The 23570-nt window shown below is 35.5% G+C and overlaps 1 protein-coding gene across 2 annotated transcripts in view; it reads left to right on the top strand.

The window, feature by feature from the left end:
- Positions 1-23570, top strand: part of Pof1b (POF1B actin binding protein) — a 59401-nt gene that overhangs the window by 4776 nt on the left and 31055 nt on the right. For both annotated transcript variants that reach the window (XM_076919052.1, XM_034486246.2), the window contains exons 3-4: positions 8438-8512; positions 15678-15758. In XM_076919052.1, the coding sequence (XP_076775167.1) occupies positions 8438-8512; positions 15678-15758 (156 nt within the window). The remainder of the gene's footprint in view (positions 1-8437; positions 8513-15677; positions 15759-23570) is intronic.

The following is a 23570-nucleotide window of genomic DNA, read 5'->3' as shown; positions in this document are numbered from 1 at the left end:
ACTGAAAAGAGAACTGTAGCCGGGGGTGGTGGTGGCGCACGCCTTTAATCCCAGCACTTGGGAGGCAGAGGCAGGCGGATCTCTGAGTTCGAGGCCAGTCTGGTCTACAGAGTGAGTTCCAGGACAGCCAAGGGCTACACGGAGAAACCCTGCCTCGAAAAACCAAAAAAAAAAAAAAAAAAAAAAAAAAAACAGAGAGAGAGAGAGAGAGAGAGAGAGAGAGAGAGAGAGAGAGAGAGAGAGAGAGAGAACTGTATATTTTGCTCCCTCTCCATTTTATAGCTTTCTTAACAAAGGAGAGAGAGAGAGAGAATGAATAACAATCAGAAATAAGCCTCTTAAGTGAGAGATGTGGGCTTGAGAGAAGAAAGGAATGGAACTATTTTTTTGTTTGTTTTCCTATCATGGTAACACAATCATAGACTTCTATTTTAATTGAATGAAGTGTTTGTCTCCTCTTTTTAAAAAGGTGTTGTTAATTTATATGTTTCTTACTTTATAAAGCATTGAAAAACATCTCAACAATAACCTAAGGCAGGTAGGTGTTTGATGATGCTACTGATTTTGAAATGTTGTAACAAGTGCTCTCCACACTATTCAGGGACTTAATTCAAATAATAATTTACCTTGTGAAATTCCATCAGGATAAATGTCAGGTAGTTTGAAATACATTATGTTTTCAGCTTTTGTGTTTTAGTGGTGTGTTTCTAATCCTTTTATTTTATTTATTTACTTTAGTTTGTTAAGCTTTTAATTATTTTTTGGTTGTTTGTCCAAAGGGAGAGAAAGAAAGCCTGGAATTGGGTGGATCTGGAGTTGGGGGTTCTGGAGGTGGATGTTGGAGGGAAAACTGGGATCAGAATATATTGTGTGAAAGAAATTATTTTCAATAAATAAGAACTATGAAGATGAAAAAAGTACCTCCTTTAAAAATATTGTTTCTATACCTATTCTAACTCAGTACTATTACTTTCAGTGATTCTTGTAAGTACTGTGACTAGCAAGAATGCCCATAACATTCCCATGATCTTCACTGGGAAACATATATTAGTCTTTAAGAAAAAAATTGAAATTCAAATTAAAAGTCAGAAGAAGTTCCATGTTCATTATAGTATGCTTCCAAATATATAAAGAAAAAAATTCCTCCACTGTGCATATAATACTCTCTACTACCAAATTCATTTATTTCTTCTCTCTTGCTTGAATATCTTAGCTCTTTACCCCAAGCCACCAAGAGATAAGTGAAAGCCAGATAGAGATTCTTGAAGAGGTTCAGATTTGACAGTCTAAACAGCTGCTACAGAGAAAATTCCTATCAAATTGCTCTTTATGGGATGTCTTAGGCAGGGCTGTAAGTACTAAATGTTCAGGATTGAAATGTTCACATACTGAATGTTCAGGTGGACTGTGGTAGAATAGAACTCTGAAACAATGCAACTTAGATTTTAAGCTTGAGTTTAATACGTGGTACAGGAACTCATTAGCTGTATATGTCATTTTCCTCATCTATAACATGAGACAACAATACAAAGAAACTTATAAGTTATTGTTACAGTTATAGAATTACATACAGTGGAAAACACATAGTACAATGCCTGACACATAGGTAAGTGTTAAGTATTATATTACCTTATATAAGTCACTGGACTTGTTAGAACCTCTGTTCATGTATTTAGAAAGAAAAAATAAATGGCTTTCTTCAGACTGTAGTGATTACTGAATGAAATAAATGCAAAGGTATCCAGTAAATGAAATTCTGTTTCATTTCCATTTTTACACAGCAGGTCCATGAAGTGGAGAGATGTAATATAACCTTTGGAATAAGGCTAGTGCATACTAAAATTGGAATTTAAACCTAGCAGTTAGTCACAGGTCTACATGTATAAGCAATATGCAATATTCTTGGCATGTACACTTGACTCATTAACATTACAAAGTTTGTGCTAGTTTATTCATTGTTGTATTTCATCACCATCTTTGTATATACCCATTATAAACCACCTAAGATAATGTAGATGAACATTAAAAAAAAACATATGATAGAATTGGTATATAGTCTCCTGAGGTAAGAGGATCACACTGAATTTGAGTTCAGTCTTAGCTACATAGTGACTTTGAGGCCATCATAGACTTTCTAAGAAAATGTAGCATGAATGCCATTCTGTCTGAAATATGTTCTTTCTCAGGAACAAACATTTTGTTGTCATTCAGAATTAATTTTTAAAGAATTTTTCATTAATTTCACTGATTTTTAATCAACATATATGATGATGCAAGAAATTAATTTTTATTTCAAAGGTCCAACTGCCCTGGGATAGCTTTGATGGAAATACTGAAAGAATAAGATCCCCCTTTACCTCCATATGAAATTTATGAACTAAATAATGCAAAATGTCTTTAATGATGCCAAAGGACCATTTCGGGACCTCCCATCCTGCCTTTTAGTTTATCCCCCATTTGCTACATCTTTTCATTCTGCTACAGATATCCACATGACTGTTTGATAAGCAAACACATGTTGCCAAGCTCCCCACTTCCACCATTGGTATTTCCATTCTAGGCCCTGTAAATAATTCATCCTGATTCAAATCTTGCTAAGTCATTGCTAAGGTTCTTTTTTTTTCTTACCCCCAAAATTTTCACCTACAGCTATCCCAGATGTAGCCTCCTTTTACACCTAATATTAGTTTGCATTAACTAAAGAATCATACACATAATACTGAGTACTGTACTACTTCCTTACTCTCTTCTTCCACCCAGACTTTACACCTCTTAAAGGTTGACACATTATTTGTAAAATCAAGAATCAATAACAAATGGAAATAAATGTTCTAGAAAATAAAATGTATATGCTTTCTCTTTATCCTGCTTTTATGCACCTTCCTTTCCTCCCTTTCTCTTCTATTCCTCTGGTTTTTCTTCCTTTTAGAAAATTATGGCTTCCCTAATTCTTGAATATGAGTTTTGGTAAAGACATAGTTCTTAACTGGAACTATTTCAGACTGTCACTCTTACCCAAGCTCTCTTTGAAATTAAACCAGAAAGCCAAATATTGCTTTTTTTAAAAAAAAATTGAACAACACATAAACTAAAAACAATAAAGAATTTATTTGATGAGTCAATTAGTTTTGTTCTCCAGATCTTAGGTCTTATAAAGCATCTACAATTGACTTGTTTATATTTGGCTTGTGGTTTTGATGGATAAATATTTGTCATAATTGTTATGGCATGTGATGTTAAAGGGCAGGTATTTTGACTGGTCATTACATCAGTTCCCTGAGCCATTGTTGCTCGAAGACATTAGTTAGGTTGCTTTTAGATATATTCCATGTTCTTGTCCTGATAATGAAATTCTGTCAAGGTGAAGTGCTTTTCTTTATTAAATTTTATTCCATAATCCTCTAATGGTTTGACATATTAGTTTTGTGCCCAAGAATTCTCTTATGAAAACTGCTATAACTCTTCATCCACACACAAAACTATATTTGTAACTTTCTAATGAAAGATTTTTGCTTCAAACAGAGCATTTACTTACCTATTTATCTTCTTCCACAAACTTTAGTTTAGATGTTATCCTAGCTCAATTATGAAATGACAGCCACAGTTCATGTTTTAAACATCTACTCCTGCATTGGTAGCACTATTTTTGAAGAGTCTAGAAACTTTGAAGGAAATGTGGACTTCCTAAAAGAATAAGGTCACTTTGGATAGGTTCTTCAGAGTATATTATCCCTAGCCAGTTCCTGAATAAATCCCCCTCCCTCCCTTCTCTCTCTCTGTCAATCTATCATAGTGTGGTCAACTTTCTTTTACCACAGGTTCCTGACACCTTGTTCTTTTAAATCACACACAACCAATCATCTGAGCACTTTCTGAAACCATGAGTCAAAATAAAATAATTTTTACATTAGCCTATTTTTGTACTTGACCAAAATTATGCAAAAGTGACTGAATCAGATATAAAAATTCCAACATAAAATTATTGTAAATTCATTATAAATCTAATTACACCTGAAATGTCTTTTTTTAGAAAAAATTCCTCAGGTTTTCTACCAATACCTCATCTCATTCTTCTCCCCATTAATCTTTTGGTGACATTCAGTCTATAAATTTCGTTGAGTTTCAGATCTACTCTTGATCTGCTCCTTATGGACCTGTTTTGTTGAAATCCTAGTCTACTGCCCTGTGCTTCAGACAATGTATAAGCTACCATTCTCTAAATAAGCCCCCAATTTCTACACCTCTCACCAATACATGTCAAAACCATTGTGAAATTTGTTTTGTTCCTCATATGTTTCCTTGTGATCCAATCTTTAATTATCCAAGGTTGACTTTACCTCTTAACACATAAAGCTCCTGTAGTAACTCCGTATAGTTCTTACTTCACTGTGATTTGTCAATTTTTATCTGCTGTCCAACTATAAGTTTGACAAGAATAGAGATTATACTCTGTTAATTCTTAGACTTCTCTGTTACATAACAGGTAATATACATTGCACATATATAAAGAAGGCTGAAAATATAGTTCAGTTGGTAGAGTCCTTGCCTAGCATGCATGAAGCATGAATCCCTGTGTGATATCCAGTACCCACATAAACTGTGTGTGTTCCATATATACATTTGAGGATCAGAAGTTCAAAGTTATTCTTGGCTCAGTAGCAAGTTCAAGACCAGCTGGGTTACTCAATACAGTGCTTCCTAAAAAAAAAAACAAAAAACAAATTAAAATATCCAATATTCCAGCAGTCTAAGATTAGCACGCCTAATTTAAGGAATCATGAATCATTTAATTTAGACACTTACTTTTGAAATTTTCATAATATCAATTGTCTATTTCAGTTAATTTTAATTATATAATAAAGTGTTTCACTTTAAACACGTTTCTATTTTTGTTATGTAATTTATTGACTATGCTATCTTTATCAACCTAGAACAGCATAAAAATACATTAAAGAACAAAAAACATCTATTCTGATTTTTAATTTTATTTCTTAAATAATCCTTAAATTCAGAACATAGCCTATGTTTTTATGGTTTCTCTATGTCTAGAGGGAAATAGCAGCTTTTCAGCTTCTAATTTTCTTTCTTTTTCCATTGCACTGTGATACTCAAAAACACTGTGATTAGAGTAAATAACTGAGAAACTTGGGCCATTTATATTTCAACTAATTTAACTCTGAAAAACACATATCTATTTTAACAGTTGAAAGTGGATACATTTTTGTGAATAGTGAATTCTCTACTGGAAACCAAAGTTCTTGGCTCTGATATAGTATGTGCTAAGATACAGAAAATTATTTTGAGTGATGTGGCGAAATTCTCTCAGAAAGCCAACTGATTTCAACTTACTTTGCTTTTAAAATTGCCAATGCCATGTCTACTTCATAAAAAGTAAATGAGGAAGAGAAGGAAGAACACTGTTACTACTTTGTAAAAAGCTAAAATGCATTACTTAAGGCAGCACAGGACAAACCAACCTGCGTTTTATGCCAGATCTAGCCTGTGTAATGATGAACATTGATTTTACCAGACTTCTGTGTAAAGTAAGTTGAAAGCAAGGTAATGTTTATCATTTCTGAGGCAGAAGACTAGATGACTCAATAATATAGTGTATATTTTGGGGATTAACTGACATAAGTGGTAAATAGAACTTTAGTGTGTTATTTGATTTAGAGCCCTGTGGCCATACTCTGCAAATATATCATGTTGAATTCTGAGCAGCTTAAATCATTTAATCAGGGCTGTCTCCTTATGCAATCACCTTTAAATCAGTGTAATGTTTTCAAAACTACTAAAGTTGCTTTGAACTAGGTATGATGATTCACACCTATCCAGCATGCTTTAATTAAATCAGGGGAATCATGAGGCCAGTCTGGCATACATACTAAAATCCTACCACAGAAGACAATAGCCAGGATATAGCGTAGTGGTCAAGCACTTTTTCCAGCATGCACCAAAGATTCCTACTTATTCTCCAATAGTCAAAAATGTAAGTGTTACTTTTTACAAGAACTAATTTGAAAGAGTGAAATAAAAATATATTTAGGCTCCTCATATAAGATCTAATCATGATTTATCTTATAAGTAGATTCTACAATTTGTAAAACTGAAAATATAATCAAGAAAGTTATAAATGTGGCAAAATATAGAGTGATTTAAAACATTTCTGGAGTCATTGCTATTTTTGTTGAGCTCTAGTACCAAATAATAACTCTATAATTATCATCTATTAAATTAGGCTGTTTTGTATAAAATTACTTGTAAGTCTAATAGAGTCATATTGGTACCTTCTTTGTGAGGTTGTTTTAGGTACTGAATTTCAAAGCTCTATGAAAGATGTTTGTTATAGGAAACTCTTAATATTTGTTAGCACCATCATCAGCATTAGTAACATTCTCATGCTCAAAGAAAAACAAGATTGACAAGCTTAAAGAATTTAAAGTTATTTTCTCAACATAGAACCAAACTGCAAAAATAAGTTAAAAATTAACTCCTTTGTTTATATAATATCAGAAATGGAACAGAGATTAAGGATTGTGTAAGCCACACTGACACGCAATCATATGTAATTTCTCACATGAAGAAACTGAAGCTTATGGAAGAGACATGAGATAACCAATAGCACAAAATGAGCAGTACTATAACTAGGTTCCAATCCAAGGAGCCTGACTCCTAGCCCAGGTATCTTTCTACTGTACCATGATAACCAAGTACCTCATCTGTGCCTTAAACCTTAAACTACTTATCAGGAATGAAAGGCTGGCTGTAAGAAGGACATGTGGACCAAAAATATCACTGCTCATTGAATTTACTGAATTTAATGATTCCAATATTAATGCTCTATGTGATGTGGTGTGTGTGTGTGTGTGTGTGTGTGTGTGTATTTAATTTGATTTGATAAGGTTTTGTCTATCTTGTTGATTTTCTCAGAGGGCTAACTCTTATTGATTCTTTTTGTGTGATTTATATAAAACTAAGCACTTAGAAGTCCTTATTCTTAGTATGACCTTAAAATTATGACATGCTTTTTTTGATTCTTTCACAAACATTTTTTTCACTTCTTATGAAACAGGAAGTGACTCCAAGATTAATAAAGGGGATAAATATGATCTAAGTATATTATAGGCATGTGACTATCATGATGAAACCACTTACTTTTATAGTTAATATGCTAGTAAAACATCTCACTAATCTTAAAAAAAATCAGAATTATATTCATGTAGAACAAAACAAACAAACAAACAAAAAACAAAAAATCTCATTTTTTCTCCATGATCTGTGAGCCTGAGCCATTAACACTTGGTTGTACTTGGAATCATTTTTCTGAAGTGAATGATATGTGCCTGTTTGCTTTTACAGTTTGTAACCTTCTGCATTTATCTGAAGAGTTTTTAGCTTCTAGCAGGAAATCCAGTAACCTATTTGGAGGCATCCAGAAAATACCAGATCTATATTATTTGAAGTTAAAATAAAGAAAGGGGAAGATGACAATAATAGTGCTCAAGTGTCCAGAACCCTCTTTAGTTTGGGCAAATGTCTTGGCTTCTGATAAACCTTTCATTGTTAACCTGGTATACCTGTGATTCTGATTTTAATTATTCCTTTCTTGAAAGAAACATTTTTCTGTTTGTGGGAAAATAACCTGGAGACATGGCAATCCTTTATAAATTATAGGAGGGTGTGAGGAGCCTGAGTAATTCTATCAGGTCTGTGCAACCTAGAGATGGGGAAGCTGCCCAATGGTAAGCCCCTGAGTAACATAGGATGTCTTGGGTTTGATCCCCAGTACCATGAAAAAAAAATTCTCTATACACACTAATGAGGCAGTGCACCTTTCCAAACTTGGGGAGAAATATTAATAATGGTAGTGTAGTAATCATTTGTCTAATCAGTGTGAATACCACCTTCATTCCTTTTTGTGAATGATTTTAAAACAGTACTGCTGACTCTAGAATTAAGCTGGTAGCAGGGCAGATAACATATAACTTGAAGTAAACTAAGAGTAATAGTCAATGTTTTAAAGGTAGCTTCATCTATTAGTTTGATAATTTTTCTTTGTCTTTGCTCGACAAAATTTTCATTTGCTTCACAGGAGACACATAATAATACTATTGTGGTATATATCAACACAGTTGTCAAAGAAGGCAAAAAGAAAATTTAATAATACAATATGGTGTTGCTATAAAAGTGCTCTAGAAATTATTTTATTATTAGGTTACTTTAAAAGTTGTCCAAGTAATTCAGTAAATGTGTCCTTTGGATACACATCATCAAAGAAAGCCTATACACAATGTTCTTATTTGTGACTAATAAGATTATTATAAAAATAAAGGATACCTCATCCATTCAATTGAATGGGCTAGCAATCCCAGTAACTGAAGACTTTCAAATTGCAGTGGTCAGAAACAATTTCTGAAAGTTTTGTTTTTTTCAACAGGAGCTCCATTCACCAACTCTGAAAATATCTACTTGTGCACCAAGCACTCTCCATATAACACAAAATGCTGAACAGGTAAACAGTGTTGTGTGTTACATTAGACTATGTTTTCTTCTTTTTATATAAGTCTTGTTCATATGTATGGGCAGTTGTTACATCTTTGTAGAACTACACCTTCACAAAATGTCAGTGTTCACAAATAAAAAAAAAAAGGTATTCTAATACATGAATATAAGCTCTGCCTATGAAAAGATCATATGGCAAACGCCATGAATTACATTTTTATATGTTATTCTCTCTCACTCATATTGTTTTTAGTTTAGGTGTAGTTTAATTTTAGCTGAGAATCTTCTAGTGAATGCAGATAGTTTAAGGGTTCTTGGTTTGAATACTAATAAAATACATGAATTTGGATTGACTGAGGAACGGACTTTGTGAGTGATAGCACTTTAAAATGTATACTTATTGGCCAAAAATATTATTCTTGTTATGAGTTTATGATTTCAATGACACACAGACTCTTATTTCCTTTCACCTTTATGGCCCAATAATCCTAGTTATTTTATAAGGTTTTAATGTAAGTATTGTACATCCAAATGTGGGCTGTAATAACAATTACTTCTGTAATAAAATGTTTAGTTAATTGACATGTATAAAAAATTGAAGTCCAAGGAAAGAAAATATAAATCATATTATATTTGTAGTTGCATGGGAGAGGGACATACAACTTAGGGTGCTGACAAGAGTGAAGTTTCTGGAAAACCCAAGGTATTTTGTAGTTGTTAAACTCTAATTCCTACTTTGGTTGAATCATTTGAGGTTTATTAACCATTTCCTTTTGTTTCATATTTTAATTAAGAATTTCATAATGCATATAATGTGTTTTGATCAAATAAGCTATTTCTTCCCCTTTCCTTGCAACATCCTTTTTTCCCACCTTCATGTACTTTTATTATTTTGTATACAGAGTCCTGTTAGTGTTTCCTGTGTAAGCATGGGTGTTGGACCCTCTGCATGAGTAGCTTTTTAGAAGCCATGTCCCTGACAAAATCTTACTCTGTATCCCCAAGCATCCATCAGTTCCCAGTAGCTCCTTTGATAGGGGCAGGACTTCATGATTCCTTCTCCCAACCATATTGGTGTTGTGGCTTGTTTGATCTTGGTCAGATCTTATACATGCAGTTATAGCCACTGTGAATTCATGTGTACAATGATTTTGTCATTTCAGCAAATAGTGTTTTGCTGCAGATATCCATGATTTCTGGCTCTCTTCCCACATTCTTAACCCTTCTTTAGTAATCCATAAGCCTTACTTTATTAAATTATACATATATTTGATCATCTTACTAGGAATTTACAGATCTTTTCTCATTGATGTATAACAACTCTTATGTTAACGATATTGACTTTTTCCATTAAAAGTTTACAAATGAGTTTGTCCTAGTGTTTTCTCTTTTTCTTTTCTTTCTTTTCTTTTCTTTCTTTCTTTCTTTCTTTCTTTCTTTCTTTCTTTCTTGTCTTTCTTTCTTGATAAATTTCTGAGACAAAATCTCGGTATGTGCATCAGGCTAATCTGGAAATCTAGATCCTCTTGCTTCGCTTCAGCCTCTTAAGTCTATATTATAGGCATGTATCACCATATACAGTTTTTCCATTTCTTTTAATGTCTATGGCTCTCCACCTCCAACCCAAGGAATATTTCAAAGTGTATGTTACTATGCCTAGATAAAGCTAAAACTTTAATCGACTCACTTCAAGCAATATTTTGTTCTAACCCTATGGGGATGCATCCAAAAAGAAACAAGTACTTAAAATATATATCACCAAGTGCAGAGATACCTAGTCACCAAGCTGCTACTGTTTCTTTTGGAGTTACTCTTGGTCACACTGTGTGGTCTTCAATATGCCTGATGTTGCCACATCAGATAGCCTTAGCTGAAGAATCACCTTATTCCAAAAGTGACTCCACATCAGAAAAGGTTTTCACTCTCCCCAAAGAAGCACCAGAAGACCATTTGACAACCGAGCACGCTTCATCATCCCTTCTCCAGAAAGCAAATCAGATGAGAGACTGGGCACTCTCCTTGATCTATGAAACTTTCTAGATTTTTACAAAGCTGATAGCAATGGAAATAATACGACTACCCAAGTCATTGTAGAGGTTGTTCAAAGTCTTTCCTTGGAAACCTTTAAATATCCCCATCTGGGGTCTAAGATAGCCAGTCTCATTCTTTGACTTGCTCTTGGAGTCTCTACAAACACCATAGCCAGTAGGATGTCCCTGTGAGGCAAAAAGTTTGGTTAAACATGGCTCCATAGCTGGTTAAGGTTCAAACTTTGAGAATCTGACACTGGACAGTTTATTTTAGGCATATTTAAGCATAGCACAGTTTGGAAAATAGTTTCTGGTGATAATTAAATCCCATGTGTACAGCAAGGCTTAAAACATGATTACATTGAAAGTCTTGTAAAATACAAGTGACAAAAGGTGGGTTCTATAAATTAACTAAGGAAGAAGGCTCGAGGTAAACAGTGTTCCTGATAAGGGTCTCTGGGAAGATAGCCCCACAGATTGACTGAGATAAACATAAGTCTGTGGGAGCCAGAGTTGCCTGGCCATACAGATAGAGCAGATGTCGCCAGGCTATTAACCACATCCGTTCCCAGCCTTCTGACCTAAAAAAAAGTTATACATCTCTCCTTTTGAAAAGATAACTCTGTATGTTTAACTGTTTGGCATTCCTGGTTCCTCTGGTGCTTATCTGTGAGGACAAGTACCTACGTGCTTCCTACAACTTACAAGTCTGCTGGCAAAAGCCCTTTCTGTTGGTGAGGGAAAACAATGGGGGCTGGGACTATACGGAGGAATAATAATTGTTTACATACCATATATTAGTGTTACTTGCCTGTTGCTATGATAAAACACTATAACCAAAGGTAACTTAGAAAACTGCCTTAATTAATATTACTATAGCTGTGATAAAACACCATGACCAAAAATTATTTGGGGGAGCAAAGGGTTTATTTGGCTTATGCTTTCCCATCACTGTTCATCATCAAAGGATGTCAGGGTGGGAATTCAAACAGGGCAGGAAGCTGGAAGCAGAAGCTGATGCAGAAAACAAACTGTGGATAAGTGTTGTTTACTGTCTTGCTGCACTGGCTTGCTGAGCCTGCTTTCTTATAGAACCCAGGAACACTAGCCTAAGCATGGCCCCACATTAGCCACTAGTTAAGAACATGTCCTAAAAGTTCACTTACAGCCTGATGTTATGGATGCATTTTCTCAATTGAGTCTCCTTTCTCTCTAATGGCTCTAACTTGTACCAAGTTCACATAAAATTAGCCAGCACAACTGACCTCTTGTCAACGTGACACACAAATAACTCACTGTTAAGCCACAACCTTCCTTGTCTTATCCATCCCCAAGGTCACACATTAATATTGATATTATAGTAAAAAACCCTTACAAACTTACAAAGTCTCACAGTCTTTAAAAATTCAAACCCTTAAATATTCAATTTCTTTAAAATACCCAATCTCTTTTTAAAAATCAAATGTCTTTTAACATCAAATGTCTCTCAGTGGCAGGCTCCTATAAAATAATAACTATGTTAAATACTTCCTTACCTCAAAAGGGAATAACCAAAGCATAATAACTATCTGAAAAATGCAAAAACAGTCTCCAAATATAAATAACTTGGTCTTTGATGTCTAGCATCCACATATGAACTTCAGGACTCCTCCAAAGGGCTTAGGCCACTTCTCTGGCTCCACTATCTGCACTACATACAGCTTATCTTGAAGGTTACAGTTGGCTCAACTCCACTGCTGCTGCTGTTCTTGGTGGTTAGACCATGGCACGGTCAACTCTAAAATGCTGGTGTCTCTTGCTGCAACTGGGCAGTACTTTCACCAATAGCCTCTCCCAGGCTCCTTTCATGTTGCCAAGCCTCAACTTTGCTTCATGACCCCTGAAACTCTGTGGCTTCAACTGCTACTAAGGCTGTACCTTCATCAATGGACACTCCTGGCTTCTCACAGTGCCAAGCCTCAGCTGTTTTCTGTGACCCCTTCATGCCTTCAAAACCAGTACCACCTGGGAAACTCTTACACCATACTGTCAACCGAGGTCACATTTGAAACACAGCTTCTGTGTGCTAACTCTTAGGAAAGAAACACTTCCTAGAAGAATTCATATCAGTGATGCTGGTCTATTCTTGAGCCCAGCTGATTCTTCAGCCCCAGCTGACCAGCATCCATTGTCACAGCAAGGTAGAGGTTTTCCTATAGTGGGTTGGGTCTCTTGTTTAGTCACAGTTGATTAGTCAGGTCCAGCTGACCAGATACCACAGATCCTTCACACATATGACCTGATAGAAGCTTTTCTTTTTCTCTGAAGCCAGGCCTTCATCATGTGCACTGCTCTCAGCATTCTGATTGTTCAAGCTCTGGCAGAAGAGCTCACTGGGCAGAGGCCATGGAAGAGTGTTGCTTACTGGCTTGCTCCCCATGGATTTCTCAGCCTGCTTTGTTATAGAATCCAGGACCACCAGTCCAGGGGTGTGGCCCTACCTAGATTATACTTGGCACTTGTACATCAATTAGTAATTTAAACTTATCCTAATGGCTTGCCTACAGCCTGATCTTAAGGAGGTATTTTCTCAGTTGAGGCTCCCTTCTCTCTAATGACTCTACCTTGTATCAAGTCGACAAACTGGGCAGCACAGGAAGAAAGAGTTCATTTGGCTTACAGATCCGGAGGGTGGGTTCATAATGGTAACAGAGCTATGATAGCAAGTGGCTGAAGCAGGTATCTGAGAGGTCACATGTTAACCACAAACATGTAACATAAATATCCTGGAAGTACATTGAGGCTATAAACCTTCAGAGCCCATCTTCAATGAAGTACTTCCCACAGCAAGATTCTTCTACCTAAAGATTTCCCAACTTATCTAAACAGTACCATTATCTGGGCACAAAGTATTTAAATACCAGAGTCCATAAGGGAAATTTCTCTTTTAAACCACCAACCACTCCCAAGATTAAGCCATCTACATTCAGGCCAACAGACTTTTGAAAGAAAAGAGCAGCCAGAATATGACCACACAGGCAAGAAGAGTGAATACAATTTCCGGTCTGTCTATAGTATCACCCACAGTAATTGCAACCAAAAACATACCAAGTCTGGTGTGCAATGAAGATGTTGCAATGAAATCTAGAACTTTTGATGATCCAACTTGTCCATGAATTGAAGGCATTTGTAAAGGAAATGGACCCCCAAAGTGTTAGATTTGGGAAGCAGCTAGCCTTCCCAAAGATTCACAGCCGCTAGCTGTGAATGATGAATGACTTGAAAACTTAAGTTCTTAAGGAAGTAAGCATATAAGGTAATTGGTGAGCTCCCAGTTGTCCCTGCTCCTTTCCAAGCAAGTGGTAGGCAGCATGGCTCTATTGGTATCTTTGACCATATCAAGCCTGAAGACTTCCTCTGAAGGATGTTATTAGGGACAGAAAACACTATGGAGATATAAATGTCCATAGGCCAAGACTGTATCTGCTTCACATTGTTCATAGAGATTGTCAGAGTGGCCGCCTAGTGCTGTTTCTGTGGTGGGAGCATGCATCTCATCACCTGTAACAAGTAGGTGAGAATTCCTAACCTCCTCAGCACTGAGTTCTCCACTGAACTCTCAGACATATTAAAAGTTCTGATGTGGGTTATCAGCAACATAATCTGAAGCATGTATGTACAAGCAGGTTTGTTAGGCTTCTAACAATAGACAGAAATACAGCGAGACTTCTTTAAGTGATGACTACATCAAACAGTTCCAGGAAACCAGCAAGGAATAAAGAGTCTGACTTTTGGACATAAGCAAGCTGTGCTAATCTGGTGATTGACCCCACTTAGTTTTTTTGTGCATATCCATAAATTATTTTTATTGATTACATTGTGGGTATGCCCCAGGCTGTAGGATTTGCCATATGGTGCTATCCTTGTGATGTATGAAGACTGTCTGTATCCTTGGAAATACTCATAGTAGCCAGATGGGCAGTGTATGGGGACAACAATAAAACAAAACAAAACAAAACAAAACAACAAAAACCTCCTGAAGATTCTGAAGCCGTAGTTATTTGATTCACATCCAGATCCTATGTGTCCAAGAGAAAAGCAATTGAAATCATGAACATGAGTAGTTTTTATATACAACTTATTTAATAAGAATTTATTTACGCTTAACTTTTTATCTAAACATGTCATTGCAACACTATTGACTCTGAGAAAGTCTAGAAAGGGGGTTAGTAAAATGAAGGAAAGGGAGCTACACAATGAATTCCTTAAAAAATAAGTATGCCCTTTGGAGAAACCCACTTCAAACTAAATATTATATAGATACAAGGCACCTTGCTAGACTGTTAATTTTCCAAATACTTTTACACCAGACTGGGTAGGAGAGAAGGAAGCAATTTGAAGCTATTTTATGGCAATTCTGAGGGCCTTCTCTGTAAACGGGCTTTGAAAGAAAACAGAAATAACATAATTCTATGATTCTATTCAAATTCCATGAACAGTAGCATTTCTGCTTGAGTCTTGGATGGTTCAGAAGACTTTAGAAAACTCAAAGAAACTTAGACATAAAAACAAAAGCAACAGTTTTCCAGAATGAGGAGGGAAGCACAATAGAAGGGAAACTTGTTTATTTTATTTAATCTGCTTTAGCACCATTTAAGCAGTTTTCATTTACTTCAATATATTTCCAGTATGAAAATATAAAAATGAGTTAGGAATTAGAATCTTGGAAATATTAATTTTTGATAATTTATGAAAGAAAAATACTTTCATAATTTTTTGGAAAGTATTTACCGAGTCATTGGGTCTAGAGAACTAATCAATCTTAAGAGGTAGGATAAAACTTAAAGACAAACTTTTAGTTCTTATAGAGTTTTTACTTACCAAACTTTAGTAGAAACAAATATACAATAAAACCATAATAAAATGTAAAAGTGTATGGTAAAAATGAAAATTAGTATAATGCAATTACTTACAATAGAACTGAGCAAATGCTGCTTAAGTACTTTCAACACTAACATTAAATAAATTATAAAGTCATATATTGTTCACAAAATGACTGTATAATATTCGCTATGAAAAATGTTCCTTATTTTTACTTTTGATAGCTCCAAGCTACCAAGTAATGATAATTTTCTATAGTTATTTGGATTTAATTTTTCTTCACAGGAACTTCATTCTCCAACAGTGAAAGTTACTACATATCCACAAACCACCATTAGGAGATACATAGTACAAAACCCTGAACAGGTAAGGTATCATGTGATCTCTTTTTCCAGTGGATGTTAGTTATCAAATCCTTAAATGCAGAATGCTGGCCTATCTTCCAGTTACAAAGTGAACTTCTAACCATTAATATAAAACCCTATTTTAACTTCAAGTAGCCATACACCCATACAGTCTGACAAAGAGTCCAAAAGTTCTAAGCAGCTTGGCTGTTATAGTACTTTCATTTCTATAGCCCCACCCATGCACACTGTAAGGGACTTTTGTGCACTTTGAAGCAGAGGAAAAAGGGACAAAGGTCTTCTCAGGCTTTCCATAAAATCTACCAACCACCACATCAGGAGTTAGTTTATTTGAATTTCCCTTTCAAATGTGGACTAGGAAGATGATAATTAAAAATTAAAAGTTCAAAAGTGTTTCATGTGCTTGTAGACTGTGAGGCATGAATTACATACCTAGAAACAAGCTTCTTAAAAATTTGCATTATTATATTTTTACTAAGATAAATAACCATATGTTTTCCAAAGTATACATTATTCTCTGTCTAATTTGAGAAGAATATTAAGACAACATTTTCTATAATAATAAACCTTCCTGATGTACACACATACATGTCCATGCACACATGTCTCTATAGTGGCAACAGTATGGATTTATTTTGTTGTTGTTTGTATTAAGGAATCAATCTCACAAAAGAAACACTGTGGTATGGAAAGAGATATGACTTTTTTCTTTACCTTTTATTTCTCCATTATAACAAGAAACAGTCTTTATCCTGAAAGATTATGTACTCCAGCTGCAGAAAGAAAACAGTTAATCCAGAGTCTTTCTCATTTGCCACTAATCTAGGTGGAGTGGAGGATATACTTCTACTACTACCTTTTCCACCTCTTATTTTTTAATTTACTTATTAAAATCATGTTCTCCGGGCTCCTTAGCCAAGGAAGCTGCTAGTTGTGTATGCATGTCTGTGTGAATTTGTGTACACAAAGGATCTAAGTAAGGGGATGATTGCTTTGGATATTTGCTTGAGTTTTCATAAATTTGTGTAAACATTGAAAGAGGATGTGATTATAGCTAAAGCAGTTGCCTGTTCCTTCTTTTGCATAATCAAATATTTAAGCAGCAAGTCTGAAAACAGGGGCGAGGTGGCTGGACAAGGGGTGATGGGGACGTATATTTCCCTACCTTTGCCCCTCTCCTGTGCCCCTTCTCAATATGTGATGGGAATTGAATGCATTCTACCTTAATATAGCCTAGAATATTGGCTTCTTACAAAGGCAGCATTTCTTGTATGTTCTGTACTTACATCTATCTCATCTTCTGCTTTTTTACCCATATAGTTGTCCTTATATTTACATAGGTATATATCCTCGTATATGTGTGTTTATGTGTATCCACGTATGCAAGTACATGGGGAGGTCAGAAGTTAACATCAGGTGTCTTCTTTAACCACTCTTTGCCTGTCTTTTTGAGACAAAGTCTCTTACTGAACCTGGAGCTCATGACTAGCCTGCCTGGTCAGTGAGCTCCAGATTCTGCCAGGTCAGGGAGCTCTGGGGATCTATGTGTTTTTACTTCCTCAGGGCTAAGATTACGGATATGATAACAGGGCCAGATTTTTAGTGAATGCTGGGCATCCATACTCTGGTTTTTATGTTTACACAACAAGCATTTTGTCAACTGAGCCATCTCTCCAGCCTGTAACTCACATTCTTTAAAACATATTTTCTTTAGTCTTGAGAAAACTTAAATTCTTAAGTGCTGCAGGAACACGGAGAGCTACAAAGTGACACTGTTAGGAATGGATTTGAATAATGCAGAATAAGAAATAGCAAATTAAGGACAAGGCACAATGGATGTTAAACGATTACCAGATAAATATGTAGCTACAAATTTGCTTATACACTATGTTGTTTACAAAGGCAGCAAAATTAGAAGTATGTGTATAAGTAAGGATGTGTTAATAACACTGGACTTACTTCTCTAGGAACTCATTATCTCAGGCTATTTTGAACTACAAACATTTTCTCAGGAAGATCTAACAGAATAATAATGAAAAATAGTCATTTAAAGATTTGAACTCTGTCCTTTATTGAACGATAAAACAAGTTTCAAGACACATGCTTTGTAAACAAAAATAAAAATAACCTGTTTTTGCAAAACATCTATTTATCTATCTATCGATCTCTCTCTATATATATATATTCCTGTTTTCTTTTTAAGTGTAATTCTTTTGTATTTTGTACTTTTAAATCTCTCAGGCAGAAGACTTAGTTTAATTTAATTGCAATGTTTACAATAAGTTGAGGCTCTTAATTGTAACTCACCCTCTTTCACTTCCTGGCTTTTCTAAGCTTTAGTTCTCCTTGGAATTAAACTGATCCCAAGCCATGTCTCTAATTATGATTCCTTCTATCTCTATTCAGGATTTTTATTTAAAGTTGTTCCTAATTTTCTCTATTCTCTATTTGTCTTTGTATTACAAAGATTAATGAATGCTGATTTACTTTTTATCCAAAAATGAAGAAAATACACTCATTTCATTAGTGGATGAAATCCAGCTGATATTTATCAGTTTCATTGTTTCTTATTATAATGCTTCTGATGTGGAGAAGACACTCTGTAATAGTGGTTCTCCACCTTCTCTACTGCTGTGACCTTTAATATAGTTCTGAGTATTGGTATGTGGGTACATCTGCATGTGAGCAGACCCACCTGGAGATTGATGGAGGAGAAGTTCCCAAGACCATTGGAAATAGGTGTTTTATGATATTCTTAGGCGACCCCTGTACATGTCTACAGTAGTAATTTTATGGCGGGGGTTTGCTATACCCCCTTTTGGTCATATATCTCCCAAATGAAAACCACAGAAACCTGGTATTTTTATTAACATATTGCAAGCCTAACCTGGGCAGATTCTGAGCTATTCTAACCTATATCCCAGCCATAAACCCCGTGAAACTTGCCAACTGAATTTTGCTGTGTTCCATTTGTGTCCTCAGGGTGAGCTTCTCTCATGCCACACTTCTCTTCCTTGGTTGTTTCTTCTCCTGGTCCCAACCTGAGAGTCCCTACTGGATCTAAAGTTCTACCTTCCTCTCTCCCCTACCCAGTCACAGGCTCTAGATTTTGATTACCCAGTCAGAGATTCTTGGGGAGCATTTGTTTACAGCACATTAGTCAATAAAATGTCCATGTCTAGACTGTAACCTGATCTTAGGGGGGCGGGGTACAGAACTAAGCATCTGAATACACAACACATAAAACGAACCCCAGCAGGGGTCACAACCCACAGGTTAAGCCACTACTTTATAGCCTTAAACTAGGAATAAGGAAATAAGGCATTCTTCCTAAACCAAAGGTGCATACATTTTTTTAGATTGTAAAGTAAGGTATGACCACAATTAGCTGTGTAAAATACATTGTAAAATACATGGTTGTGTATGTGATAGCCACTAATCGAATTGTCTTAGTTTTCTTTTGTGGTAACAAAATACCTTAACCTAGGCGACTTAGAAAACATTTAATTGGGGGATTTCACATAGTTTCAGAGATTGAGTCCATGACCATCATGGTAGGACTCACAGCACAACAACCAGTAGGCAGGCATGGTGCTGGAGCAGTAGTGAAAGCTTATAACTGGGCGGGGTCTCACCCTGAGGATATCACTACTTTTATTGCATTTCTCCATATCTTTCATCACAAACTAAGGCTTCAACATGACATTTCCTAGTGCTCCTTTTCTCTTTTTTACCCTTTCTCTTTCTCATTTTAGATCTGCATAAGAGAGATCATTCATAACCACATGACATAGTCAATAAATTCTAGGCTGTATCAAAATCTCCTCTGCCAAAAAACTAGTCTGAAACACTTCAGTTTAACCTCAGACAGATTCTTAGCACAAAGGCAAAAAGCAGCTACATTCATTGTTAAAATATGCCAAGAATGACTGGTAGCCTACTTCCTAATACTGCTTGCCCCTGAAACCAGTTGATCTGGGCCTCCATAGTCCAAATTGCTCTGAACCCTATTGTTTTCAACATTTTACTAGGATGGATCATTAAGCTCCACTTAAAGAATTCAACTGCTTTTCCAGTTCAAAGTCTCAAAGTTTTCCAGTTCCCCCCCAAACCACAAACAGCCAAAAATAAATAAATAAATAAATAAATAAATAAATAAATAAATAAATACAACAGATTCCATGGTTAGGTATGTCACAGCAATAGCCTACTCCTTGGCACCAATTCCTGGTTTAGTTACTTTTCTATTGTCGTGATAAGACATTATTACCAAGGCAATGGTAGAAGAATGAGATTAGTTTGATAGTTTATAGTTCCAGAGGGAGAGTCCATAGCCATCAAGGCAGGAAGCTTGGGAACAGACAGGCAGTTATGACAGGAGAACAATAGCTGAGAACTTATAACTAATCCACAAGCACTAGGCAGAGAGAAAGAGGGTGAGAGGAGGGGAGAGGGAGAGGGAGAAGAAGGGAGAGGAGGGGATAGGAAGAGGGACAGGACCAAGGACAAGGAGAGAGAGAAAGAGAATGAGAGACAGAGAGACAGAGTCAGAGAGAGACAGAGAGAGAGACACAGAGAGAGAGAGACAGAGGTCACTAACAGGGAATGGTGTGACCTTTTGAAATCTCAAGGCCCATCCCCAGTGACATACCTACTTTAATAAGGTCACATCTCCTAATCTTTCTCAAATAGTGCCACTAACTAGGCGCCAAATATTAAAACATATGAACCTAGGGGGCCATTCACATTAAAACCACCACACTGAAATTTGACTAGAGATAACACATTTGCTGTGTGTGGAAAATCAAGAAAAGTCTTGTTTTGACATAGAATATATTGGTACAGTTAACATGATGTTAGAATAATAAGAAAATCTAAATTCAAATAAGTGTGCTTTGTTCAGGTCTTCACAAATTCTTTTCTTTTCTGACAGCTAATTTGGGCATAGTTTTAAAAATTTACTGGCTAAGGAGGAGGACAGAAGAAAAGTTAAATGTGGTCCTAAAAACTTGATAGGTGGAGATACTGGGGATATGGTGACCTGAAAGAAAAAATTAAGAAGAGATGTGGAGTAGTTGGTTTATTAAAGGGAAATACCATGAGGCTTGCTTGAGCTGGTGGTATCTGAGGTAGGTAATAGAGAAAGACTAGTGGATATTTAAAATAACACCGCTAAAGGTCACATTTGAGATAGAAGTAAAAGGGTTGGTATCTAAATTTTATCACCAAGGATAAAAGCAGGAGTGGGATTGCTGTGTGGTAATGGAGAGGGCTAAGGTCAGAACCTTGGGAAATATCTATTTCAAGTGACCAGAAAGATGGAACCACTGCAAGAAAATGTCTTCTCAGAGAAGGTTCTAAAAACAGAGCAACTGAAGCAAATAGAGGAAAGTATTAACTAACCATATGAACTTAACATAAAGCCAAAAAGAGTAAGTAGGAGAGAGCTTTGACAGTTAAGAAAGTGACATTGGTATTTAAAACAACAGTTTTAATATGCTTGTGGGAGCAAAATCCAGATGCAGGAAGTTCATGGGTAGACTTCTCAAAAGGAAGCAGAAGAAATAAGTAGGGGATGCTTTTCTGAAAAAGATAGTGGTCCAAGACAAGAAGGAAGCTTTCAGTAGAGGAGAAAGCTGGATCTTAAAGACCCTGGAACATTTGGAGATAGAATGAATCAGTAATGGAGAAGGAAAAAAAACAAATGAGATAAGATTCTGAAGGAGAAAAGAAGTGGTAAAATTTCAGGTACACATAGAAACACAACTTTAGAAAAAAAAAAAGATATGAATTTCTCTTTAAGGTGCTGGAAGGAACAGAAACCAAAGAGACATTTGTGCAGTGTGGAGAAAGGTAGTGAGATCACATAGCCATGTTATCTTGATTTTCTCTGGAAGGAAAGGGGTGGGTGAGCATGAGGACAAGGGTTGTGGAAAATAAAAGGCTTTAGAACCACAGTTAAGGAACTTGATTAATCCAGGTGTGATCGCAAAGCTCGGCGGTGATTCTTGAAACCAAATAACTTGAACTTGTAATCAACAAATTTTTATGTTGGTTTCAAAAAAGAGTTTCTCTATTATAGCTTTGTGGCCTGGGAACATTGCAATAGATGTTGGGAATTATACACTTTGTTAAATGTGAGAACTTCTGTGAGAGGTTTTGAAAGTAACAATTAAAGTTATAACATCAACCGTTTGGAAAACACCTGCTAATTTTTAGGGTGGATTTGGCAGCAAATCAAATGTAGAGACTAAAGAGAAGAAGATACCAAAGCAGTAAAACTGTTGAGTTCCTCAATTGCTAAGAACTCTAAAATGTTTGACTAAAGTTATTTAGCTGATCTGTTTTGCGACAGTAATTATTCATATGAATATTTTTACCTTCTTATAAATTTAGTGAACTACTAATCTAAATTTGGATGAGTTTTTATTGTCGTGTTAAGTCTTGTAAAAACTTATAATAGATTTCAAATGAATTGCATTTTACACAGAAGAAAATCTTATATTTTCATACTCATTTTTATTTTTTAGAAAATTCTAAATCCCCAAGATAAGAGTAACTACCATCCCTTTTCATTCAATAATCTGTTCATCTACTATGGAATATTTATGGACAGTAATTTCTTTGCCATTAAAATAGTCTATATTGAACAATTTAAATTGAAATCCTAGAAATATAAGTTTTTCAGAAAACATTTTAATATATTAAATATTATGATACTACATATTTTAAAAAATCAATGTACAAAAATTGATGGTACTTTAAAATTATTTCACTTGCTTCAGGATACTATGTATATTGTCCTTTTGATAAGCACACTGAGCTTCAGAAAATGTTAATGCCTTACATGAATCCACTGCATATAGATGGAGAAAGACCTGCAACTTTTGTTTTATGACACCATACCTTCCTTTTCTACTTGTCCTGCTTCCACTGCTTATTTGAAGTCAGAGTCAGTGGATTCATAACAGCTAAAATCCAATCTGCTTTGTAGTTCTTATCCACTAATGTTTCAAGTATTTTTGTGTTCAATTTCTTACGAACTTGCTGAAAGTTTCTCTCTCTGAATTTTTTATGGTATTTTTTGTCTTCCCTCACATTTTGAGCAGTTGTGTGATTACTAAGCAGAGCTTCTAATCTTTTCATTGGGAAATCTGGGTCTGCAGACTTGAGCTGCAGAATTTCTTCCCTTTGCAATAGTCTTTTAGATCAGTTACTTGAAGAACTAAGAGTACTTTTAATATTTTCCAGTCAACACTATTTGCCATATACTAGCAGTTTTATCTACTATGCATACATTAAAAATAAATTCATATATTTTTGTTTTGTGGTAAATCGATGAACAAAACAACCTCATGACTCAAATAAAAATCAGAAGAAAGAAAATACTGAGAATGGTGGCACTCATCTTTAACCCCCTGGTACTTGGAAGCAGAAATAGGTAGATACCTGAATGCAAAGCCAGCAAGAGCTAATGAGCTCCAGGGCATCCAGAGAGGGCTATAGTGAGACCCTTTCTCAAAATGAAAAACAGTGGAGAAAAAAAGAATGTGATGTACATTACATTTACATTGGACTCCTTGTCTGGTTTTTCATTAGTCTTTCAATCTAAGACACATCACGGGCCTTTATTTCATTGACTGACATCTTCTAAGCACTTGACTAATATTATAGCAATTTAGTTGATTATATGGAGATACAGTGGCTCTTAAAGCTTCTGCCCTGTTCTCAGTACTCAAAACATATGTTGTACTGAGAATTGTAGCCTTGATTATCATAACAAATATGGATTGTACACTTCAATGACATGCAA

This window comes from Arvicanthis niloticus, chromosome X, assembly GCF_011762505.2.
Source record: "Arvicanthis niloticus isolate mArvNil1 chromosome X, mArvNil1.pat.X, whole genome shotgun sequence".
Taxonomy (NCBI): domain Eukaryota; kingdom Metazoa; phylum Chordata; class Mammalia; order Rodentia; family Muridae; genus Arvicanthis; species Arvicanthis niloticus.
This window is presented reverse-complemented; position numbering and strand designations above follow the sequence as displayed.